This window comes from Kogia breviceps, chromosome 4, assembly GCF_026419965.1.
Source record: "Kogia breviceps isolate mKogBre1 chromosome 4, mKogBre1 haplotype 1, whole genome shotgun sequence".
NCBI classification, from domain to species: Eukaryota; Metazoa; Chordata; class Mammalia; order Artiodactyla; family Physeteridae; genus Kogia; species Kogia breviceps.
Genome location: NC_081313.1, coordinates 60,640,702 through 60,667,968, shown reverse-complemented (window position 1 = coordinate 60,667,968; position 27,267 = coordinate 60,640,702). Strand labels below are relative to the sequence as shown.

At 42.5% G+C, this 27,267-nt stretch overlaps 1 protein-coding gene across 11 annotated transcripts in view; it reads right to left on the bottom strand.

Moving 5' to 3' along the window:
* Window positions 1-27,267, bottom strand: part of PDE8B (phosphodiesterase 8B) — a 357,518-nt gene that overhangs the window by 271,822 nt on the left and 58,429 nt on the right. For 3 of the 11 annotated variants that reach the window (XM_059061375.2, XM_059061379.2, XM_059061376.2), the window contains exon 1: window positions 14,191-14,609. The exons of 6 other annotated variants lie outside the window; for them this stretch is intronic. In XM_059061375.2, the coding sequence (XP_058917358.1) occupies window positions 14,191-14,529 (339 nt within the window). In that variant the 5' untranslated portion in view covers window positions 14,530-14,609. Of the gene's footprint in view, window positions 1-13,956; window positions 13,998-14,190; window positions 14,610-27,267 lie in introns of those variants that run through there. 2 more of the 11 variants (XM_067031186.1, XM_067031185.1) reach the window with 2 other exon arrangements.

Sequence of the window (27,267 nt, the reverse complement as noted above, 5' to 3'; positions counted from 1 at the left end):
AGACAATGACCTGTCCATTAGCAATGATCACTCCACTGCCCAGATCATGTCTCTAAGTACCATCTTTCAATAAGAAGAATTAGGGTCCTGAGAGAAATGACCAACTCCATATGAGGGAATGAACATGATGCAACTGGAATATCCTGTCACACCATCAGGCAAACGGCCTATCAGAGAATAACTAGGAGACAACATGGCTACTTCCAGTTGCCAAAGATAGATGAGTGGAGCATCAGTAGGAAAAATAACTGTAACTGACTGGGACACAGCTGACATTTATAAACTGATAAGTTTATTACAATACTAAAAACATCCCTGGTTATCTTTGGAGGATGCTAGGGAATCAAACCACTATTTTGAACATTGCTAAGTAAAAGAGAAGTCTCAAGCATTTACCCCATCTTTCCCATATGAACTGTACCTCAGGAGAGTCAAATAGTTGATGAGGGGAGTTTCTCTCTATAGAAGCATTCCAGAAGTTTTGTGGAAAGAATGGACCACAGACTTTTGCAACGCTAATGAATTAATGGATCTAGGCATCAATCATGAAACATCACAAAAACAGAAAACCAGACATTATATGCCGCCTAATGCACATACACAACACTACCTATAAAGAAGTCTGAATAAATAAGCCTGAATCCAACGAACGAATACACCTCTGGATATAACTAACAATATACAGAAAATAGAGGCCCAGAAGAATGGGGTACATGATACCACAGGACTGTAATCAGCAAAATCCAGACTATGGGAAACTCTGCCAGACAAATGACCCGATTTCTTCAACAAACAAATCTTAAGGGGAAAAAAAAGAAAAGGGTACCTACAGATTAAAAGATACTTAAGAAATATATCAACCAATTGCAATTGGTGGGTCTTATTTCAACCATGATTCAAACAACATTTTTTAAAAACAAAGACATTTATGAGCTAATTAGGGAAATTTGAGCATTGTCTTGGTATCTGATGATATCAAGCAATTATCTTAATTTTTATATATGCTAATAGTATTATGATTGTTTTTCAAACAGTCCTTACCTCAAAGTTACATGCTGAAATAGTTACGGCTGAAATAATATGATGCTTCAGATTTGCTTTAAAATAATCCCAGAGTAGGGGGAAGAGTGGGTGGTATATATAAAAGAATAGCCTTAATTTTATAACTGTTGAAACTGGGTAATGTTTGCATGAAGTTTCATTATACTATTCTATTTTTGTATATATCTGAACTTTTCCATAATAAAAAAATGTTAAATGACAAGCTTTCAAAAACTGGTTTGTGTCTTGCAGACACGTATCGAGAGTTATGTTCAAAGCTGACAACGTGTGTCTGTGTGTGTGTGTGTGTGTGCGTGTACGTGTGCGTGTGTGAGTGTATAATATATTCAAACAACTCTGTGAGGCAGTTACTTCTATGATCCTCCTTAGACAGAGGAAGAAACTGAAAATTAAAGAAGTTAAGCCACAGAACAAAGTAAGTGGCACAGAGATTATAACCTAGCTCTCTCTGACCTGAGACTCCAAGTGTCAGGTGGGAGAAATGGAGATTCCTCTACATATGTAGAAGGAGATCCTCTACATAAGCAGAAGGAGATTGGTGTAGAGAATTGTTTACAAGGTGCTGGAAGGTATAGAAGAGCAAAAAGAAGATGGAGATAAAAACTGGAGAAACAGAAGATGAAAGGGTAACATCCAGGGACCAGAAACTGTTAACACCCTGGGCTGGTACCCACAAGCCCATACTTGTACTCATCAGTGATGCTGGCACCATCACTGTGAAAGTTGTACCACATCCCAATTTCCTACCAGTACCTCCTACTTGCAGAATCTAAGAGTAGACCAGCTGGCAAAGAAGTCTGGAAGATGCAGTTTGCAGGCTTCTAGCCCCCCATAATACAAAGGAAAATATGGAAGAGCAGGAATGGAGTTGAGACCCAAGAGACAAATAACCAGCACAACTACTGTGCTGTACTTCTTGTCGAGTTACAATGTCAAATTGTAATTTTTTGATTTAGAACTCATGTGTGGGTGAAATAGGTGAAGGGGATTAAAAGGTACAGACTTCCAGTTATTAAAAAAATAAGTCATGGGGATGTAATGTACAGCACAGGGAATGCAGTCAATAATATTGTAATAACTTTGTATGGTGACAGATGGTTATGAGACTTATTGTGGTGATCAATTCATAATGTATATAAATATTGAATCACTATGTTGTACACCTTAAACTAATACAATATTGTATGCCAACTATACTTCAATTAAAAAAAAAAGAAAATGGAAAAGAAAGAACTCGGATGTGAAGTTTTACTTTCTTCCTTGCTTCTTCCATTTTAATAGCTGCCATGTGGCCATTAAGCACTTGAAATGTGCTGATCCATATTGAGATGCCCTGTTAAGTGTAAAATACATTCTGAATTTCAAAGACTTAGACTCACAAACACATATTCATGAGAACCTAAAAGGTTTACAGGGACCGTACGTCTGTTATAGCTGTACCAATCCTTTTGACAGTGTATTATTCCCACCTTACAAGTAGTTAGGCAGCATCTCCAAGGCCACAAAGCTTGTGTAGGGCAGAGTTGGAACTCAAGCCTGGGTCAGTGAGTATCTTTCCATCACACCAGGTTGCCTTTTTATAGCCACCAAGATTAGGAGCTGGAGCCTAGGAAAGGAGCTGTAGCCAGGCCTTGTGCAATGGCTCCCCTCAAAATCTCCATGATGTTTGAGGCTTGGTATGACTAGGGATGGCTAGGCAGATACCAAGTCATGCCTCCACCTCCAGGTGGTCAGCAAGCCTCATCTACAAAGAATGTTTATAAAAGAAGGGCATAACTTAGTCAACTTGGCTGAACTATTTCTTTAAGAAAAATGCCTCGGGCGTCCCTGGTGGCGCAGTGGTTGAGAATCTGCCTGCCAATGCAGGGGACACGGGTTCGAGCCCTGGTCTGGGAAGATCCCACATGCCACAGAGCAACTAAGCCCGTGAGCCACAACTACTGAGCCTGCGCTCTAGAGCCCGCGAGCCACAACTACTGAGCCCGTGTGCTGCAACTACTGAAGCCCACGTGCCTAGAGCCCATGCTCCGCAACAAGAGAAGCCACCGCAATGAGAAGCCTGCGCACCGCAACGAAGAGTAGCCCCTGCTCACTGCAACTAGAGAAAGTGTGCAAGCAGCAACGGAGACCCAACACAGCCAAAAATAAATAAATTAAATTAATTTATGAAAAAAGAAAAATGCTTCACCAACTTGAGTAAGCTCCCTCCAGCCAAAAATGGACAATTTGAGCATCCAAGTATGAGAACTGCAATGGGTTGACACACATCAATTATATGTGTTAAAATAAGCTACAAGGATATATTTTACAACACGGGGAATATGGCCAATATTTTATAACAACTATAAATGGAGTATAACCCTTAAAAATTGTGAATCACTATATCGTATACCTGTAACATATATGATTAGTACATCAACTATACTTCAATTTTTAAAAAGTATGTGTCTGAGCCAAATTGATTCATAATGTTACTAAGCAAGCAAACAGAGGGACAAGTGAAACATCCTTGTTACCTTAGGAGAATGGTAGAGAATCAACTCATTATTTTGATAACTGGAAATAAGAGGGAAGATTGACGCATTTAACCTGCCTTTCGCATATAAATTGTATCCCAGGGAAACCAACTAACTGATGAGGGGAAGTTTTTCTTCTTAGAGATGTTGCAGTTAATAAGTGAAGGAAAGTATGCAACAGGAATATCACCATTTGACACCCCCAATGATAAATGGATGTAAGCAAAGATCATTAATACTGGTTAGCATCACAGCAAAAAGACAGTCACAGCAAAAACAAACAAAACAAACACCTCAAGAAACAAAAAAAGCAAACATTGTATATTTCCTGCTGTAAGAACACAGTATCACTGAAAATGTATTGTCGCCCCACTTTCACCCCTCAAAATTGAGCATAATTGAACCAAAACTCTAAAAATAACTGCAAGTTTCTAACAGAGAAGGCAGGGAAACATGTTAGACACATGCCAGGAATGCAAAAAGTAAAGTGCAGACTGGGGGAATATCCACAGGACAAATAACCCAAGGTCCTGAACAAAGTAACTGCAAGTGGAAAAAGAGAGAACGATGGGGAACCTATAGATTAAGAGAGACTTAAGAGATAAACCAACCACTCGCAATGAGTGAGTCTTATTTGGATACCAACAAATTGTAAAAAATAATAAGACAATTAGAGACAATTAGAAAAATGTGATTGATATTAAGTCGCTGCTATAGACTGAATGTTTGTGTCCCTCCCCAATTCATATGTTGAAATCCTAACCCGCGATGTGATATTAGGAGGTAGGACCTTTGTGAGGTGATTAGATCATGAGGGCAGATGCCCTTAGAAAAGTGACCCCAGAGAGCTCCTTTACCCCTTCCTCCATGTGAGGACACAATGAGATGATGGCTGTCTGTGAACTAGGAAGCAGTTCCTCACCAGACACCGAATCTGCTGGCACCTTGACCTTGGACTTCCCAGCCTCTAGATGTAAATTTCTGTTGTCCATAAGCCACACAGTCTATGGGATTTTTGTTATAGCAGCCAGAACTAAGACAGTAGTTATTAAAGTTTTTGGTGTAGAGTGGTTTTATGACTTTTTAAAACAAAGAATTCTTAGATTTTAAAGATACAGACTGAAATATTTGTAGATGAAACAGAAAACAAGTGCCTAAAAGAAACGAGACAATTTAGTGCCTTTGGAGGTGAAACAGCACAATGAAAAGAGTACTGGCCGTAGCTCTGAGTCCCTAGCTGCGGGGTCCTGGTCAAGCCACTAGAGCCCCCTGCACCCCAGCTCTCTCTCTACCAATGTGGGGCAAAAACACCACCTGAGCCCCTCACCTCCTCAGAACACCAAGGATCACTTAGGATAACGACTCCCTCAGGGAACTGCACAGGTTCTTCCTCATCTGCTTCATCACCTTCTAATTAAACCCACTTCTCCCAACTGCGTACAAACGAAACGCTAGTTCTAATTCAATTTTATGTTTCTCTCACAACACTGTAAATATATTCCAGCCACATAATGGGCGAACTACATTTTTTGAGCTAACCTAGAAACCTAAATGCCACACATAACACTGTTTCTATATGAAAATCCTTTCCCAATACCAACTGGATTCTTGACAAAGTATGTTTGTCATATAAGCTGCATGTAAGAGTAAGGGTTACCTTTTATATTAATCCAAAGCATTTCCTGATTCTTTTTTCGGATTCAACGTTCTCACCTTTGACACACAGAACTGGTTCTAGTCTTGTGCTCCTCCTCCTTTTCCCTTCTTGAAAATCTCAACCAACAAAGGGGAGAGGAGAATGTGCCTGCAACACTCCTCCCAGGCATGGCCACCCCTGGCAGCTGAGGCGAGGGGACAAAGCTCCCTTCCCCTCACCAGCTCCTCCCAAAGGGATGAAGAGGAAGCCTCCACGATCAGAGTCAGCCAGTCCTGACATCTCACTGTCCTAGTGGGCCAGATCACTGCAGGCAAAGGTGCTGGGCTTTCACCCAGGTGGCAGCTCACCTGGGTTCAGCGTATGGTGGAGTATATGGGCAGAGAGGCCGACCACAAGGACAGGAGGGCCTGTGGTGGTCCAATGTGTAAGGAGTCCCGGAATTGTCTTTGCAGACCCTGCCTTATAGATTTGGGAGGTTGCCTCATGCAACCCTGTCTGCCTAAGCCTCTGGTACAGAGCAAGCCACCACTTCCCAGAGCACGCACCAGGCAATCTTCACCTGTGCTTGCCTGGCCACTGACAAAGCTGATCCTTTGCTCTGTTCTCTCTTTATCTGGCCATGACTGTCTTGAGTACCACTCTCTCTCGAGGGAACTGTGCAAAGGAGATATCATAGACAGAGTTTGTATCATATCGTGGGGAAAAGAGAAACTTTCAGCCCCAGCTACCGCTCAGTTCAAAACGCTACTTATCCTTCTAAAACATCACTCAGTGGAATACCTTTTGCTTTCCTCACAGTCACCCAGCTTATAGGCCAAGACTGTCAATCAGTTTCTTATGCTGAAAATGAAAATGCCTCATATGACCCAAAGGCCACTTGTGGGTGAGGGGTTTGGGCCGTTGGGTCATTATTGGCCTTCATAAACTGGTACCTTCCTCTCTATCTGGCCACTGCTTTTGAAGCTTCCTCAGTAGGAACTCGGAAGAGGACAAAAGCCCCATCAACCCTGAAGTCATCACCTTCCAGGTCCAGAGCTTTAATGTTATTTATGGATCTGATGTCAGAAAACAGCATTTTTCTTTTTATCCATGTTAACCTGTGTGATAGGTTACTAAGACGTTTTCCTATAAAAAATTTCCAAAATTCAGGGTCTTCCCTCCTTTTTGTGACTCACACAGGCAACTGGATCCCTGTAGCTAATCATTATACCTTCTCTAGGAGGAAATGGTGTTAGATTTACAGTGTATCATTTTTCCAACAATATACTACATCTGACAGCACCTGAAATGCCACAACATAAAAACCAACAGAGCTTTTCCAAAATGGCTTTAAGCCCAATTATAGACTAAGGTTTCAGGTTACATGTTTACACCAAAGAAGAATTCCACATGGAACCACCTCAAGATAACACCAAGGCCCTGAGCTTTAAAGGCAGAGGCCTGATGCAGGTCCAACAGTCATGGAACCCAAATGCCAGCTTGGGCCTTTGACTGGCTAGATTCTACTGTGTCATCCATCTCCTTTGGAAATCCAATTGACTCAGACCACACCCAGCGGTTTCCAAAGCTTCAGGGTAGCATGTCTATATATAAATCCAGTTAGTCACCTACATTGGCCAAATCAATCTACTTGAAAGTGGGATACATTTTCCAATAAAAAGCAACTATGTGTTTCAAAAATATCTAAATCTAAATCAGCAAACTTTCATTTTAATTACCAAAACAGAAATCATAGCAACCACAAGATTATTAGCAGCTAATATTTGTACGGTACTTAACAAAGTGCCAAGTACTGGGCAACATGTTCTACCAAAGCTTTCTCCATTTTACATTCTCCACTCATCTCAAAACAACACTCCAGTGTGAGCTAACAGAGGGGGTGACGGTGGATCTATAACTGGAAAAACCTCACCCGCAAGGCCCTCTGATTGCTCCCTAACTCCCGTCCTACCACTCTATTCTAAATAATTGTGATCCCAGTACCAGCCACGCTTGGGCCTTCAGGCCTGTGTAAAAGGCAATAAAGCTCAGTGGTTAAGAACTTGGGAGTTGGATTCAAACAACCTTGTATTCAAATTTCAGCCCCCACCTTGAGCAATGTATTGTACCTCTGCAGCCTTGTTTTCCTCCTCTGTAAAATGGGAATGATAATTTGTGGCTCATGTATGTAAAGTACTCCACAAATAGCGAGACTTTAATAGCTAATGTTACTACATCTACTCTACACAACTTGTTGCAAAATGTACAAACCACACAAGAAAATTGGAATCACCTTGGAAACATGAGACAACCACGCCAAGTTTTCTTTCAGTGATGGATTATGCAAAAGCAAAATCATCTCTTGATTTTTATTAAACCAATCACAAGCTTCTAAACTATTTTTCTGTGACCTGTCCCTGAGAAAGCAGAAAGGAGGAGCTGAAAAAAGTTGATAGTAAAGAATAAAGCATCAAAATCCTGAATAAAGCCTGGCTTTTATCTGCCAGTGGGAGAAGAGAGAAAATGGGAGAAAAGCTATTAGCAACCAAATCTAAACTAATCTATATTGCAACTTATTAAAAAGTAGTGTTTTCCATTAAAACATAAGTATCCAGACTTCCACTGTAAGGTAATGGTGACACCTATTTTTTTTAATTTTTAATTTAATTTTTACTTTATATTGGTGTATAGTTGATTTACAATGTTGTGTGAGTTCCAGGTGTACAGCAAAGTGATTCAGCTATACATATACATATATCCATTATTTTTCAGATTCTTTTCCCACATAGGTTATTAAAGAATATTGAGTAGAGTTCCGGTCCTTGTTGATTATCTATTTTATACATAGTAAGGTAACATCTATTTTTAAAAATGAACTCCTGAACACATTTGAATATTTTTAAATGTTTTAAATATACATATTCTTGAGTGAAAATATCAGCTTATAAACACATAGTAAAACTCATTTATTAATGTTTTGAGGCTGTGGAGAGAAAGTGTAGAGAGCAAGAAAGTAAAAACTGAGCAAAAATAGAATAAATTGGCTAAGCTAGGTTCCTACTTAAGGAACTTCTCACCTATAAAGAGTGCTATCACCCCCACCCCCTACCTCTGGGCTCTGAGATTGTGGGGAGAGGGGTCAGTGGGCAAAGAACAGAGGAAATGATAGAAACATGTCTGTTATGCACTGAATGTTTGTGTCCTCCAAAACTCCTATGTTGCAGCCCTAAACCCTGACGATATTTGGAGGCAGGAATTTTTGGAAGGTAGTTAGGTTTAGATGAGGTCATGAGGGTAGGGTCCCCATGGATGGGATTAGTGTCCTTCTAAGAGAAAGAAGAGAGAACAGAGCTTGCTTGCTTTCTGCCACGTGAGGACACAACAAGGAGATAGCTATCTGGAAGCCAGGAAGAATGCTCTCACAAAGCACCTTAATCTCGGACTTCCCAGCCTCCAGAACAAGGTGAAGGAAATGTCTGGAGTTTAAGTTGCCCTGTTTATGGTATTTTGTTACAGCACCCCAAGCTAAGAAAATGTCTAAGCAGAGTCAGGGTGGAGAGTGAACTGAAAAGAAGAGGAGATGTTTTCAGCAATATCTTGGAGGTCTCCACACAAGACAAGTGGACATTCTTTAACATCGTTAGTCATCAGACAGGAAATATAAACAATAAATTAAGTGGCCATTTAAAAAAATCCATTATTTTAGAAAATGATCAAAATTACTCATCTCAATTTGAGATTCCCAGGGTATCTCTAATGATGTTGACCATCTTTTAACACTGGTTACAGAGGGCCTTCTGGGGGATGGTCAGGATATTCTCTCCTGTTCTGTAAAACCTCGATCAATGGGCTCCCTTGCCCTCTGGTTTCCAAATGTGTTTGGACAAAGATGGTACCTCCTGAAAAGGAGAACAGTAGCATGGAGGTATTTACTCCCTTGGCTCTCCCTGCCAGGCCATAGGCCTCCAGTCACTGCCTTCTTCCTTAAGAATACAGCTTCGTGGGGGCTTCCCTGTCCTATAGGCTTGGTTTCTCAGGTTCCCATAACCATCCCCTCCTGTGGCTTCTTTAAGGTGGTAACAGCACCCTCTTCTTCTAGTCTTAGGGTGCTTCATCATTATTTGCTGATTTCCTTTCATCTTGCCAACACATCTGAATCAATCCCTTCATTCGATTATTTTTCTTAAACTTTTGTGGGTATGCAGTCTGTTTCCTGTCCAGATACCATCTGATCAGGTGTCAGGAAGGCCTGGTTGGTTGGTCTTGCCTCACCTAGGTGCAGGGTTTACTTACAGCCCTTTGATTGGTCATCAGCATCTCCCTTTTTTTCCCCAACCAGAAGTCTCAACCCAGTTCAACAGCTGTCATCTTTCTGAGCCCCTGAATTCTAGATTTTACTTGCCCACCTAGCCCGAGTACTTACGTGCTCCTCTCCAACCCTGCTGGTTTCCCAGACTCTGTGAAGACTCTGTCTTCACACCTGGTGCTACAGGGCTCCCTCCCTCCTATTCTGATTCCCGGCCTGCGCCCATCATAATCTGGTACCACAGGAGCTGTCTGGACCTCACCAGCATGTCCTGTCCTGCTGCAGCCCAAATCCTGCCTTGTGTCCAACAGGGTGGGACTCAGCAGAAAAGCATCACCTCTGAAAAGTAGCGGCTTGCTGTGTTACTTTCTGATTTGAGAACTGATTTACCAAAGTCCAAAGGAAGAATTATCTGATAGTTCTTAAAAATTAGTGTGACTACTGAAGAAAGCAGTGAAAATTAGGAAAATTTGCTCAATGACTATAGTTCATGTGTTGGAAGAAAGTGGGGGCACTAAACTGTGATGAAATGAGCTATGGCAGAAAATAAACTAGGGCTTTACTAAAATTAAAACAAATAAACATGGTGAAAACGACTAGCAAGAACTCCAAGAGTCGAGAACTGAATAAGCCGATGGTGTCACATCAGCCCCTGTTTTAAGCTCCTCTCTTGGCTTGCAATTTCCCAGCAGGCAGGACACAGCTCCAGCAGGGTAGAGGCATGTGAGGGATTGTGATGACAAAGCAAGACATCAGGACCTGCAAATCCCAACAGATCCTGAGGAGAATTTGAACCTCAAGAAACCAGAGTGGGCTACGTGGTCCAGCCCTCTCTCCACTTACAGACTTTCCAGCCGGCCTTCACGGATAGAGATGACAGGTGGCACATTACAAAAGTAAACTAAGATGAAGGCAGGGCTGTTACTATTAGTCCAAATACATGCAATGTGGTACCATATACTCTGCTGGAGGTGGCCACACCTAATTCATCTGGCCCACAGTCAATTTAACTAATTTAAAAGCAGTGGTTCTCAAACTGTGGTCCCCAGATCAGCAAAACTAGCATCTCCTAGAAGCCTGTTAGAAATCCAAATTCTCAGGCCCCACCCAAGACCTACTAAATTAGAAACTCTGGGAGTGGGACCCACCGATCTGTACTTTAACAAGCCTTCCAGGTAATTCTGTTGTACACTAAAGCTTGAGGATATTGATTTAGAGAACAAAAATGATTTTTTTTTCCAAAATACGTCTGCCCCTCCCTGAAATAAAATCTCATTCATTATTTACCATAAGGTCAGAAAATTATCTATTTATTTTCCCTTTATATATAGTCAACTTGGGATTATCCTCATTGATTCATAAAACCATGGAAAGAATAACACAGAAGTAAAGAATCACTGGCATAGGCACACCCTTTTGCAATAGATTGACCATCCTCATTAGGCTTTGCTTACCAAACTTCATGGATATTCTCTGAACCCCTAGTACAACAGAGTCTGGTACAAATACTGACTGCGTGAATAATGAGCACAATGAATGGAGGAGATGGGGAACTGGTGAGGCTGCCTATCAGCACAAAATCACGTGGAAACTGAGAACCTCCTGCGTCTGATCCACAAAATAGTTAAACTACACAGAGATGGCTGCAAGTTGACTGAACTGTCAACAAAGACTCTTTTCTACAACTGGCTGCCTAGTCCCGGATGCCTCTCCAGCCACAACAGCTGGGATGAGAAAAGAAGACTTGTAAGAATCCCCAGATTTTCCCGGGGAGAGGTTCAACCATCTCCTCTGAGGATTTCTGAACAAGAATTACAAAACTGGCACAATATCAGGAGTGAGCATTCTGCAGGATTCTCCTGTTGGAGTACTATTTTTAAAAAGGCAAACAAGAGGAAGACAAATTGCTAGGAACCTGCATTTTTTACAGCAATTGGAAGAAAAATCTAACTTCTTACCAGAAATGGAAATCCACATGATATCACTGTATTGCACATGAATTATTAATGTTTATCATTTTTTTGTAAATTAGGTATTCAGGAAGGTTCCTGTCGACATCATGTTTGACATCATAATGCTTCATCATTCTAAAAGCCTAATGAGATGAATTCTTGCTAGAAAAGAGAGAGAGAAATCAAGTACACATTTCTGCACTCTGGGGAATACTAGAGACCAAGGAGATAATGAAGATATGGTTTATAATTGATGTTCAAAGAGAAAGTTTAAAAAAATCTATTACAACCCCATCACCACTGTAAACAAGACCAAATGGCAAAGACTTTACTTTTCCACCTGAGCATTTTGGAAAAGGGAGGGTGGGGGGGGGCATTACTAGCAACTATCTCAAACTCTTAAGGTAGAAGAATTTTTCTAAAAAGAAATGAAAGTAATGTCTTTATAAAATTACCTTATCTACAAAAGAACATGGAACATGTGAAAACTGAAAAAGATACTATAACACTGAGTCACACGTCCTAAAAGGATACTATTAAATATATTAAAACAATTCTGTGATAATAATTCTGTGTGGTTTGTATAAATAATAATTCTGGCCTCAAATCTATAGTTTCTGAGCTCTACAAATGCAAATTAGTGTTGAATAAACCGAACTAGCAGTTTTAGTCCAACATTTCCAGCAACGGGTTGGAATGAAATAAGCTCTTATTTGGAAATCTGGTTGATAAAGCAAAGTACGTTAAATTTGTACCCAGGTCAAGCCTTTTAACACTTCAGCCAAGTAGCAATGATATTTATACAAGTTCATACTAGCTGCTAATAATTGGGACTTATTTTCCCACCAGTTTTTATTTCATTTGGTCTCTAAGTAGCCTCTTGAGAGAAGTACTAAAACACAGAGAATGAGTTCATTCATTATTCTTTCTTTCACTGAACAAACATGGAGTAGCTAGAGGTGCCAGGTACTAAATTGGGATTTTTGCTACTCTGAAAGGCAAAAATACACAATTTCTCTTAAGCAAACCAAAAAGAGTATCACAGAGTTCATAAGTTGTCACCATTCTGAACTACTGCTTCATGTTTGCAAATTTCCTTTTCAACAAGAAGGCAAAGTATAGTCTTTATTGATAAAATTCCAATTTAATTATTTCACCAAATATAACATTTTAATCCCCTGAAATTAATCCTAGTGGTAACTTTATGGGAACTGGTGGGGGGGGGGAACTTAAGAGAAGACAGTGTTCAGCACATACCTTTATAACAAATGTTCAATTAGTAGGTTGTACTGTTATGAGTCCAGGTCTCTAGTTCTTGGATATTCTATCAATACACAGTTAACATTCAAAAGCTAGAAGAAACAGCTTATACCTGGTACACAATAGGTGCTCAATAAATGGTATTTGTATTATAATGAGTACATTATCATATTATATTACATGATTATTACCAGAGAAACTCTACAACTATAAGTAAACATCAGTTAAGCTTCACGTTACAAAATCAGATGCTGTTAAAGTAAGTTCACTAAAAGAAACTTTTCCTCTTCCAGACTGAAGTAAGCGCATGTTACCCTTCTCTTCACCCCTCCACTGAGAGCTGACTTTATCCAATGAAGACTAGGAGCCTCCTCACACTAGCTGCCTCCAGCTGTTGAATAACTTTTCAAGTATTAACTATACAATCGTGCCTTCAAATAATCAATGGAACGATTCCTGGTAATTTACTAACCATGTAAAAACTGTGATTCTACCTCACATTAACAGTCATAGGGACATACTTCTTTTCCTCTGTACTGTGGGATGTGCCATTGTCCTTCTGTTTGCTACATAAGGATAAAAGGCCCAGTGGCCACATTTACACAATGAAAAACCTCTGGATTTAATAGTATTTTGAAAACACACAGGAAGGCACTATTAAAATAATCATTTTTCTCCTGGCATTAAGAATTAGTGACTGCTTTAATCACTTAATTTTTTCTAGTTCCTCAAAATTCCACTCTCCTGAAAGATGAGATGTATGTGCAGAATGAATCATCTTCAGACAGCTACACTGCACGGAAACCACTTCCCCTCACTGTAGTTCAGCCGACCCTCCTCACTCACGACCCGATTCTCTCAATTATGTCCAAGACACAGCCAACCCAAATAAGTGATAAACAACAGGTTCCACTCAAGTCCTCTTCCTCCATCCCTCCGGAAAAAAGAAACACCCGCATTCATTCACAAATCCCACACTCGGTCCCTGTGGCTGAGACTCCATGCAACCTGAGTGGTGTCTCCAGGTAAAAACCTGACACGAGGGCACTATAGTACCATTGCACCGAGTCTGCACCATTCACCTACGAGCCACGCAAATCCAGCCCGGAGCTCATATTTCATTCAATGGGACTCGCCACCAAACGCTCTCAATGATGCCCACCCCTCCTCCTGAGTTGACTCAGCCCAGCCTTCTCCACCTCAGTGAGAAACGGGCCAGCCCACCTGCTTCCCTTCTCCATCCGTTGCCCCAGAACCAGCACCCTGGACCCCTCCAGGGGTCTTTAATGCTCACATTTCCTGGGTCCTCATCACCCCCATAAATGAAAAGTAAACTCCTCCTTAGTGACAACCTCCCCAAACCAACCACGTCACGGCCACTCAACTCCGCCGGAGCCCCCTACCCGCCGGACGGGGCAGGCGGCCCCCTTCCAGCCCGGGCCGGCGCCCGGCGTTTACCTTGACGCTGGTGTAGCTGGTCTGGGTCTCGGCCTCCGCGCTGCTGCAGCAGTGGCGACTCCGGCCCCTGCAGGTGGTCGCCGCGGGGGCCGTGGAGCCCGCGCTGCTGCCGCTGCCCAGCTCACCGCGGGCCCTCCGGCCGCGGGCGGCACCGGGGGGCCAGAACGCGCGGCTCGGGGGGATGGCGTCGGCGGCGTCGGTCTGGACGAAGAGGCCGTGCAGGGGGGCCGCGGGGCCCTGCGACACGCTGGTGGTCTGGCGGGGCGAGTTGGACTCGTCCGAGTCCCGGCAGTAGATCACGCCGCTCTGCGAGACGTGGATGCTGGGGGCGCAGCCCATCCCTCGGCCGGGCTCCCTCGAGGGCCCGCCCGCGCCCCCGGCCACCGGGCCCCAGCGCCGCGGCGGCCACCTGCAGTGAGGGGGCGGGCGCCTTTGCGGCGGCGCCCGGACCGCTGGCCCCCCGGCCTGTCTGGCCGCCGCTCCGTCGGGCTCGCCGCGGCACCCCTCGCCGAGCCTCCTGGGGCTGCGCGCGTCACCCCAACTTTCCCTTCTGGGCCATCTTCTTCCCCGAGCGGGAGAGCGCGCACACACAGCGCCCCGCGCGCACGGGTGGCCGCCACCCTCCCCGCCGCGGCGCCCCAAACGAGCTCCCTGCGCCTCCGCCCTCCCCTCCGCCCTCGGCCCGCGCCGCCGCCCAGCTCGACCTCGCCGGGCTCCCGCGGCCCCTGGGCCAGAGCACCGCCTGCCCGCCCGCCTGAACCTCTTTCCCTACTTTCGGTCCGCGCGCGCGTCTCCCTCCCTCCTTCCCTCCCGCCCGCCTTCCTCTGCGGCGCCCTCACTCCGCAGCCGCCGCCACTCGGGCCCCGCTGCGCCCCTCGGCCCCGCCCGCGCTCTCCAGGGCTGAGCAGAGAGTGCCCGCCGCCCGGCTCGGCCCCCAGGGCCCCAGGGCGCGGCAGCGGGCACCACGCCTCGGCGCCCTCCCCTCCTCCGCTGTCCAGAGGCCTCATCCCTCCTGCACCCGTCCCGGGGCCGCCCTCCGGTTCCCCAGCCCCTCTTCCCTCCTGCACCCCTCCCCCGGGCCGGCCCCGAAGGGCGGTGTAGCCTGGGGAGCCCCGCAACAAGCTCCTCGCCTTTCACCAACACGTTGTAACATCCCAGTAAAACACCACGATGCCCTGTAGGGACCCTCCAGACCATGCCCACCCATCTGACTTGCTTGCCTCCCAGTACACTCAGAGCATTAAGGAGAGAATTCATGCCTCCATAGTCCCCCGCTTCCCCACGCACTCTGAAGGCTGAGCTGGATGGCTGGCAACCCAGTCTTCAAAAGAAGTCCATTCCATGGCTACTCATCATCTGGAGGTCATGCCAAGGGACGGGAGGCCCTGCAGAGGACCAAGCACTTGAACACACAAATTCTAAGATCCAAAGAAAGAACAGAAAGAAGCTGTTCGTGTGGTTCTTGGATTTCTCCTCCAGAGTTTTCACCTCTTCCTTGGGTGTCACTAAATTTTCACCCTGGCTTCTACTCCATCCAGCCTCCCGTTGTCCACTGCTCTTCCTGACACCCCAGGCTGGGCAGTCAAAACTGCCTCCCCTCACTCCCCTGAGTGAGGCTACACAGCTTCACTCGAGGGGAGCAAGAATACCTTCAGAAGAAGGCTGCTTATCATCGTCCCCGCTGTGCAATCTGGGTTAGCGCTTCGAGGAACCACTGCTCATTTATTCATTGGTTCTTTGAGTGATTCCTGCCTGCTGCCACAGCATCACATGTATGGTCCAAGGAAGGACTCAACAGTAGAGTTGCTTGTAAGGTTAAAGGCAAGAACACAGAGTCCTAATGCAAAGCACAAAGAAGTGTCCAATTTCAAATAACTTTTTTGGTTCCTCCCTCCCTCTCTCTCCCCATAACATCAAATTTGGAAATGACTGGATCAAGACTTTATATTACAGCTTCTAACCTTCACAGAGAAGCAAATCTCAAATTCAGATACACAGAGGAGAAAGAACTAACCTAACCCAGTCTAACTAAGCTAAGCTAACCTAAGTCTTCTACTTCTGTTTCTCTTCTCAGTTTAACACTAGAACTTTCCAACTTTTGGTCTCTTTAAAAAATATATTTGATGACATGAAAAAGTGTATCTCTAGTAAATGCCGAGAAAGTCTATGCTATATTTTCTAATGGACAAACTGCTCATGAAATTTCTGTGCAGGTTGGGCTCCCCAAGAAGCAGATCCTGAAATGGTGTTCAGCAGGCATAAGGTTTATGAGTAAATACTCTAAGGACCCTAATCAACATCTGGAAGGAAGGGAGGCAGGGAGGGAAGTTGGAAGTGGGAGTGGAGATTGAGCAGGGAGAAACTGAGCTAGAAATACAGCGTCACTAAAAGCCTCAGGCAACCGTGCAGGGAAAATCCTGAAACTGGATGATGCATCAGAGTTGTCCTGAATTGGGTCTCGGAGGATAGGCCTTTATACACTCACATGGATCAGCAGTTACTTGCAGGCCACCACGGTAGCCTTGGGCCAGGTGGCTCTCTTCAGCTGAGGCAATCCCCTTATGAGACTGACGGCTGAGCAGAGGGTGATCTTCCGGCAGCACTCCTCCAGCTGAAGGAATAAGTCCTTTCCTGGCATCATAGCTTCCACCACAGTTCCCTTCCATGCTTCCTTTTCCCTATCCATGCCTGTAAGAATACCACATTAAATGGTCAAGACTGAGATATAGGGACAGTCATCCATTTGAAATAGGCCTAAGCCTGATGGCTGCCATCTGCTCTACTTCCAAGGGATCATTCAGAATCCGGGCAAACATCATCAGAGTTAAATTACAAAAGCACTAGTCTCCATACCAATCCCTGATGCAATGTTAGGTCAGGAGTTACCGGTTCCTAAGGTTTCTCTATGATTCTCTTATATACACCCATTTCAGTCATTATCCTTCACAGAGCTACCAGTCAATGTCAGGCTTTTTTGACATTTAGAGCCATGCTAATTCTCCTGCCCCATGTCTACTTCTTCAGAGTTTTCTCTAGGAATGTGGTGACTATAATGAAACCTCCCAGAGAAGAGAAAAGGGCCAGTCACTCACTGAGGTTTTGAAGGCAAGAAGACTATGATAAAACAGAAATTACAACCAATCTTCTGGTGGAGAACATTAGGAGCTGAGTCATGAAGGGACAAGTCACCCAGAAGCAAATTTAGACAAAAAGAAAAAAAAAATTAGAAGCATAATTTTTTAAAAAAAGATTAAGACTTGAGAGAAGTAAATAACCCCTAGGTGGCTATTGAACAGGACTGAGCTGCTTTAGTACGTTAACTGACTGTTACTTCTTGGGACCCGAGCCTTTCACTAAATGTGAGTTTTTGCAGGAGCAGAAGAGGGAATGGGGGAAATGCACTAGCTATAAATTCTTCCTCCCATTCCCAGAGCAGCCAATAGCTTCAGTATCTTTCTCAGACAAAGCTTCCACTGCCAATTCTGGCTTAGTGGAAGGAAAAAAATAATGTATCCCTATAATCTCCACCAAGTGTTCTCAGTGGGAATGTGTAACCTGCCCCCATCGCTGGCACAAATCTGGTCACTGAAACATGCAGAAGCGTGCAAGTGGAGGAAAAATGGTTTAACTGAAATCATTCCCTAGCTAAGCTCTGAGGCCTGAGTTCTTGCTCCTGTAAGTGATTTCTGGACCAATTCCCATGTCACAATTTCAGTGCATTCCACAATAACCGCGAAGTCTACAAGTTCAGACACTGCAGATAAAATTTAGGCTCAAGTTACAGAATAAGGCCAGAAAAACCAACATTATAAAAAAATTTGAGTTAAGAAAATTTAGCTACAGCCAATGTCCAAGAAAGAAATCAAACAGAGAAGTAAAACAGAAATTTCTTCTAAACCTCAGAAATGTCCAGGGTCAGCTGAATGGCTTGTATGTTTTATACTGATGTCAAACAAGAGCTGATTTCAGAATTATGACCCAGAAGCACTGCAAGACCCTGAACAATTAAGGTCCCTTCCCATTCTAAATCGGTATAACTCTTCCAGAATTCCTCTAAAGAAGAATAAAATGTGACTAATACATTTTCAGTGATTCTTAACCATAAAGGTTAAAACAATTGCAGCTTTCAGATTAATCTTTAGGTAATCAAACATTTAATCAACCAATCAACCTTACAGAACTCTGAATTCAAACTTTCTTCCTAATGGTGGAGCTTACTGGAAGTCTAACCACCTGATAAGTGAAACGATACAGTTTATTAGGTGGCCTGTCACAGTGGAAGGTTCACTGAACTCAGAGTGAACTCAGGGTGAACTTGAAACTAGTGCTGCTTCTTATAGCTGTGTAACCTCCAACAAGTCACTTAACCTCTGGGCCTCAATTTCCTACATCATCTTCAACGTCTCTAAATCACCAACATTCGGGGATGCTGTGAAATTTTTACTTTCTTTTATTAAATTATTTTAAGTTTAGAACAGTGGAATTTTTGACCTGAAAGAGTAGTCCTCAACCTAACTGCTCACCAGGATCACCCTGAGGAATTTGTCAGAAATACAGCAGCTTCCTGATCCCATCCCAGAGACTTGGAGGCAGGCGTCAAGGGCAGGTCCAAAGAAGGTGAGTCCAGTGTAGCCTCTCCACGGCCTCCTTTGGGGGACTAGAATAGAAGCTGAAGTCCTTACAAGAGCCTACAAAATCCTACCTGATGTGGCCCCTGCCCGGCCATTTTGAGCTCTCTCCCCTCTCACCAGCACTCTCTCTTCTCCAGCCACATTGACCTCTTTGCTCTTTCCCCAAGACACCTCACAATATTAGCCAGGAGCCCTTCCCTCTGCCTCTTATGCTGTCAAAAAGGACAGGTCTACCTTCCTCACTTCCCTTAAGTCTCTGCTCAGATGCTGCCTTCTGAAAATCTGAGTAACTCCTATTTATCCCTCCACTGTCCCCCCACCACGCCTGATTTCCCCCCGCCCCAGACTGCTCTGTTTTTCTTATTCCATAGCACTTATCACTTTCCAATTTATTATATAATTAGCTCATTTATTATTATGTTCATTTTCTATCTTCCCCCACTAGAGAGTAGCCTTGACTACGGCAGGGATTTTTTGGTTTCCTATTCACTGATGGACTAAATTCCTAGTGCCTGGCATATAGTACATGCTGAAATATTTGTTGAATGAATGAATGATTTTTTCTCATTTCTTCCTTTTCTGTCTTTCTCATCTCTTAACTGTTATACCTCAAAATGGAAGGGGTTTGGGTTTTTTCTTTATTGAGTAGAGGGTTATATTCTATGTTTTTGGTTTTTAAAGCCAGTGAATGCCTTGACCTGCTCATCCTCCTTTTGGCAATATACATCAGAAAGAGTCAAAAGAATAAAACAATAACTTATACAAAGATGTTGCAACACTATTTACAATAATGAAAACGGAGATAATCTAAACATCAAACACTTAGGTAATAGCTCAACAAACTACACTAGCAGTCAGAACACCGCTATTTAAATGTGTATGGATTAAATATTTATATATAGTATATGTCGATTGATTACAACTATTTAAAACGCATGTCTATCTGTTGAGGTTCATAAGTGAATATAAAGTGATACAGATAAGAAGTTGGAGCACGACAAATTTCTTTTTGTGAAAAACTATTTTACCGGGACTTCCCTGGTGGCGCAGTGGTTAAGAATCCGCCTGCCAGTGCAGGGGACAAGGGTTCAAGCCCTGGTGCAGGAAGATACCACGTGCCGGAGAGCAACTAAGCCCATGCACCACAGCTACTGAACCTGTGCTCTAGAGCCTGCGAGCCACAACTACTGAGCCCACATGCCACAACAACTGAAGCCCGCTCACCTAGAGCCTGTGCTCCACAACAAAAGAAGCCACTGCAGTGAGAAGCCCACGCACCACAACAAAGAGTAGCCCCTGCTTGCCGCAACCAGAGAAAGCCCGCGCACAGCAACAAAGACCCAACACGGCCATAAATAAATAAATAAATAAATTGATTAATTAATTAATTTTTAAAAAACTATTTCACCAAATACAAAAATAATGTACATGAATAAGCATCATGTTTCTTAATTCTCTCCTCAAAAATATTTTAGTTAAGTATTTTTTTAAATATTTATTTATTTATTTGGCTGCACCAGATCATAGTGCGGCACGCAGGATCTTCATTGCTGAGTGTGGCACCTTTAGTTACGGCATGTGGGCTCTTAGTTGTGGCACGCATGTGGGATCTAGTTCCCTGACCAGGGATGGAACCCAGGCCCCCTGCATTGGGAGCATGGAGTCAACCGCTGGACCACCAGGGAACTCCCTAGCTAACTATATTTTCTTTTATGGACTCCCACTGATTTTTTTTCTTTCAGACAGAAGGTAGAAGATGGAAAAAATTAAAGAAGGAAAAGGATCAGACATAAATGGAGACAGAAATAATTTCTCTGTTTTTTACAAATTTCTCCGTAATTTACAAAGGAAATACAAAACCAGATGCACGGAGACACAAAGGTACAGAGGCTACAAGAAAATGAGAGTCAAAAAAAGACATGGGAACCATTTTCATGGTGAAATATTCCTACCAAGTGGATTTACAGCTCTTTTAAGGAGGTAAAAATAAGTTGTAAGTTGTATGTTTAACTGTAAGTGTATCACTTTTTGGACCTTTTACCACAGACCAAGTGAAATTTAGGAGAAGGTTTGGCCCATAGGATAGTTCTCCCAAGCCAGTTGTAGAATATGCAAAAAGAGACGCAGGAAGGTGATTCAGCCAACATCTGACTTTTTTAGGTTAACATCATCAAACATGGAATCCACGGAACACTGGGCCCTGAATCCATGTACTCAAAAGTGATCCGACCATTAACAAGAACACCACGGTGGGAGGCCTGGGGGGTGCGGCAGCAGGCTGGATCAGCCCTGGAGAGGGGCCTCCAGAGTCTTCTTTTTACTCATCTTCAGAATTCTCCTGGACTCAAATAGTTAGGCTATGAAAAATGAAATATTCATTTCCAAAAATCTTGTGAATACATTTCACAAGAGTATCAGGCATAAAAGAACATACAAGTGAAGCACCAGGTACAGTCCTACTCCAAAGGAGCTTCTAGAGCAATCAGGGAGATGAGACTTACACACAAGAAGTGACAGAGCATAATACATGAGCTGACACTCAAGGCATAAGAGCAAAAATGAGCAGTACCGGCAATTTTTTTTAGTAGTTATGACAATTGTGGAAGGCTTGCTGGAGAAGGGGACATGTCAATTGGACCTCAACCAGAGGTTGAGGACTTTTCAAGCAAGGGGAACAGTATGAGCAAAGGCACAGAGGCAGAATTTACCTTGGTGGATCCAAAAGACAGTGAGCAGATGAGATAACTAGACAGTGTCTCCTGAAGTGGGGATGGTAAGATTGGAAGGGGAAGAAAGAAGATAGAAAATGGAAGACTGAAAATTCTCCTATATGTAGAGGAAGTCAATGTAGGTCCTACCACCCTTAAGGAAACTCCCCATGTGAAAATCTAGATTTAGAAAACAAATTCTTGTCTTGCAAAATAAGTTTGTGTTTGCCAAACGATTGAACATTGGCTTTCTAAAAAAAATAGTAGACTGCATGGCTTCATTGAATACTTTCCTACAGCACTATAATTTGGGGGGGTATTAAGTCAGGGTATAAATTATTAATTCACTCTGATTTGACTTAAGCTATATAATATATAAAGCAAAGCACATTTGTTTCTAAATTAGTGTGACATTTCCTCAATGCTTCATAGGTAATAAAAAAAGAAAAGTTTCAGGTTTTTAAGCAGGTCCTCCTCTATGTGTACACACACTTTGCTAAGCTCCAAAAGATTCCATTACACTATGTGATGCTAAAGTCATTCATTCACTCATTCATTCCATCAAATATTAACTGAGGGGCTACCATGTATCAGACACTAACTAGGCACCGGGACACAAGACAGAAACAGTCTCTTCTATAGAGTGAAAATACAATGGGGGGACTGGAAGGACAAACACTACAGTTCTCTGGTAGTGGTGAAGTTTGTACAGGGATTCAAAATACATTGATAGGATAGAGAGGGGGTAGGTTATGGACGTTTTCTCAGAGGAGATGACATTTAAGATTCTCAAAAAACCTTACCAAAGGAGTGTCGGTCTTGTCATCTATCCATCCACCAATCCACGCAATAAGAACACTGAGCACCCACCACTGTGCCAGGTCCTGAGAGGGACGCAAAGAAGGAAGCTCCTCAGTACCCACTCTCAGACAGTTCTATCAGGAACACAGACACACACCCAGAGAAGTGTGTTAACACTTGCTTTGGAAAAATAATCCAAGCGCAGAGAGAAAGATCACTGTGGGTGGAGTGATGCAGAAGATGTCACTGAGGAGTGAGGCACTTGGAAGAAAGGGCGGTATTTGAATAAGTGGAAAAGAGGCCATTCCAGACAGAATAATGTGAGCAAAGGCCTAGAGGTGGGCACGCAAACTGAATGCTTGAAGAACAATGAAGTAGGTTATTCAAAAGGTGTGTGGTGTGGGGGAAGAGTATAGCATTATTTTGGCTGACAAGGTAGGCTTGGACCTACCAGGGAACCAAATGCCAGAGTAAGGAGTTTGGCAAAATTCTAGTCATTGGGAATCACTGAGGTTTTTTCAGTAAGACTGTACCTTAAAAGTGCAAACTTACTGAGGTGAATCTGGTTGCATACTCAAGAAGGACTGGTGAAGGGAGTCTGGAATGAGGATCAGTAAGGCGCTATAATAATCCAGGCAAAGGATAATAGGGACTGTTCTGGATTTGGAGATAGGGCCATTAGGGAGGTAATTACGGTAAAACGAGGTCATAAGGGTGAGGCCCTAATCCAATAGAACCGGTTTCCTTATAAGAAGAGGAAGAGACACCAGAGCGCTTTCTCTCTCTCTCTCCAGGCTCACACACAGAGAAAAGGCCGTATCAGCCACACAGTGAGAAGGCATGTCAGCTTCTAGGTCCTCCACACTAACAAGATCATGGCCGTCCTTTGCCAGTGCAGCTAAGAATACAGTCTCTTTGCCAAGACGTCCTTGGGTTTCCCTACAGTCTGGTCTACACAGGGATATGAGTTTCTTGCTTCATGTCCAGATTGCTAAATTCGGTCTTTTGATACTTCCGCTTCGAGGACAGCTTTTGAGCCCTGGGATTTTCCCTCTTAACTAGCTAAAGGTGCCTCAAGGCTGCAGATCAGCCCAAGGGCCCTGCCTTAGCACCTTCTGTGGTTCTGATGTCTTAATCCTCTCCCTTGGGCTGCTAGGGCTGTGAAGGGAGGTGTTCTAGAAGGGATTTTGGCAGAAAGGCTCTTCCTTCTCGGAGCCTGACATTTGCTCAGCAGCGTGGCACTTCCTGTGTTACACCATTAAACATCGCCTAGGCAACAGTAGCTGGGGGCATGACTGATTACTTCTTCATACCTCATATGATGTGGCTTATAATAAATTAAGTCAGATATAGGAGCCTTTGCAGGGTTCTCCACACCAGCAGCTGTCAAACTTTAGCATACATCAAAATTGCCTAAAACAGAGTGCAGGGCTTGAGAATTTTTATTTGTAACTAGTTCCGAGATGATGCTAATGCTCCTGATACCAGGTCACATTTTTTTGTGTGTGTGGTACGCGGGCCTCTCACTGTTGTGGCCTCTCCCGTTGCGGAGCACAGGCTCCGGACGCGCAGGCTCAGTGGCCTTGGCTCACGGGCCCAGCCGCTCCGCGGCATGTGAGATCTTCCCGGACCGGGGCACGAACCCGTGTCCCCTGCATCGGCAGGCGGATTCTCAACCACCGCGCCACCAGGGAAGCCCCAGGTCACACTTTGAAAACCACTGCTATACATAAAAGAACAATATTACAAAACAAAAACAATGACAAAAAAAAAAAAAACCACAACCCTTTACCTGTGATGTTTTGTTTTCTGAAGCATAATATAACTTGTGCATAAACCTGTTAATTATACAAAGCAATGTAACAAAACACTATCATCTGGCAATTTATAACAATTGTAAGGTTGTGGGTTTCAGTGATGCCCCTCCAAGCCAGGGACTTCTTAGGACAGGTTCTCAAGAGTCTTCACCCTTTCTGAGACATGGCAGCATGCTGTGGCATGGGCGGGGGGCAGGGGAACTTACAGAAGTAAACTTTATGTTTAAATGCACACCAGCAGAGCTAGATAAATTTCCAGTAGAATACTTGGTTTTCTTTTTCTTGATATATAGTGTTGAAGCCTAGGAAGACAAACGTTCACTAACTTTCAGGAACAATAAGTAAAGTTCTGGAAAGCAGTGTCCTAGGGAGTAGGAGGAGGAAGATAGTGTGAATTCAAGCCAGTGTAACTACACAAAGCAAATAAAATTAGTTTCAGAACACTGGCTGAATAACAACAATACCAACGTCTACTACTTAGGAGGTGGCTTACTATGTAAGTGCTATGCTTTACATGTTTTGTCTCTGTACACAATTTCTGCATGCATGGTGTATCTCTGTATACTTCTCTTCTTCTGCCTTTGGATATGAAATCTTTCAGCATCTCCTTTCTGTTTACCATTAACCTGAAGTCCCACCTAGCATGGCTAAATAATTACTTGGTTTCTGTTGAGCATGGAGTCATAAAACTTTTTATAAGTTATAAAAATCCTACATAGCCCTTAAATATATATGTGTGTATATATATATATATATATATACATATATATATATATATACACACATATATATTTAAGGGCTATGTAGGATTTATATATATATATATTTGGTTTAGGCAATATGTACTGTATTTCTCACTGAGATCTAAAAGATAAGATTCAGGTGCTTCTTAATGGGGGATTTTTTTGAAATCACCAACATAAACATCAACTTCAAAAGGAAAAAACAATCCTAGATTTTAGAAATGAAAATGACACATTAGGAGAAATATAGTATGAGAATTGTCTCATGTTGTTAAATTAAGGAATCAAGCCAGGATTTACGATTTCCCCTTTCTTAACACTTTTGAGAGAGATACAGCCCAGCCACAAAGTCTATACATTTATAAGACATTTTAAGCACTAAACTAGAAAGTTTTATAAGAAAGACATAGCTTATTATAATTCAGATGGCATACATTTCCACATTAATTGTACTTTTACTATATTCTCCTATATGTACAAGTATAAAACATATATAATAATGAGTTAGAGATGCCACAACTTCAAGTAACCTCTATTCTTAGGAAATGTAGGAAGCAAGATATGAATGGCCATTATTAGAACCCCAGCTATCAGGTGCTTAGAAATTTCCCCTGAGAAAGGTCTGAGAGTCATTTCAGAGCCTAAACATTGTATCAGAAAGTCATATGAGATCTATTTGGAGAGGATGTGTGGGAAAAGGAAAATAGGCATAGAAGCCACTGTGGGACAGACAATTTCACAATTATAAACTATGTAGTACAGTTCTTCCAAATTTCTTTGTAATATCCATTGTTTATATTTTAAATTATAGAAGAATGAAGAAAAAAGAACACAAAATATCTCAGAGCATATCTTCAAATAGAATCACATTCAAGATGACAACCTTTTGTGTAGGATCATGAATAAATATTTGTAGCGTGGACTTACTTCTGGCTGTGATGAAGAAACAGGGACCAAATTTACCCTTCTTCCATTAACAACTAAAAAAACAGATAAAATATACAAAACAATTATTTTCAGATATTGGACAATAGGTAGCTCAGGACTGTCATCCCTAAGAGGAAGAAAACAGATGAGGTATACAATATTACCTTACCTTTTATCCTGGAGATGTATTCCATACCTTGGGGCAGGGAAGGAGTCCCAGCCAGAGTCCAGTGGTGTCATTGACTTGAGGTAACAGAAATCAGAGTTTGGAGAGCCTTTTGTGGATGGCATTTATGAGACAGAGTTTCAGAAAGAGGAAACCATATATATAAAGAGTACTGAGGAATACTTGAAAGTTTACTAAATACTAAGACAAGCATGAATAGGGTAAAATTCCACAGACCAGGAAGAGAGTGACTGGAAAGCTGTAAGCTGAACAATTCAGAGCTCACAAAGAACTGGAAGCCATCCAAGTTCTCACCAGCCAGAATAGAAAGTCCTTGCTGATCACTCAAAAATTTACTGGAAAACCCAGTGAGTCGTGCTTTAATAATAAGGTTAAAGAGTGCTTGGAAAAGACTACTCCAGATATACATTTAAAAGCTTAAAAACAATCCTTTAAAGGGTCAAATTGAACCAAAATTAACTTAATTGTCCGCCAAAACAAAATCCAACATTCTTTAAAGAAAACAAAATCTAAACACTCAACAATATAACATACAAAATGTCTAACACACAATTGAAATTACTAGGTATGCTAAGTAGGAAATACGGCCAATAACCATAAGACCAGCAAATGGAAACAGAAATAAGAGAAATATTGGAATTAACAGATAAGAACATTAAAAGAGCCACTATAACTAATGTCCAAGTAATGAAAGGAAAACATAAACATTGTGAGAAGATAATTTTTTTAAAAAGAAGAGATGTTAAAAAGGAATCAAGTACTAAAAATAAAAAATTCAAGTTCTGAAATCAAATAGTCACTAGATAGGACTAAGAGCATATTAGACACTGTAGTAGAAAAGATTGGTGAACCGGAAAACATGCTAATTAAAACTATTCAAATTAAAGCAAACAGAGAGAGAAAGCTAAAAGAAAACTAAAAGAGCCCCGGTGACTCAACAAATATAAGAAATTCAACAAACCTTAAGCAGGATAAACCAAAAGAAAACCATGCCAAGACACAATATAATTCTAGAAAAACTGATAAAAAGAAAATCTTTAAAAGCCAGAAAAGGGGCATAATAAATACAGAGGAAAAAAGATAAGAATGAAAGACTTCTCATTAGAAACTAAAAAATCCAGAAGAAAATGGAAGGTTATTTTAAAGTGCTGAAAGAAGAAACTGTCAACCTGGAAGAAATGGACAACTGCTTAGAAATGCACAACCGTCCAAGATTGAACCAGGAAGAAATAGAAAATATGAACAGATGAATCACAAGCACTG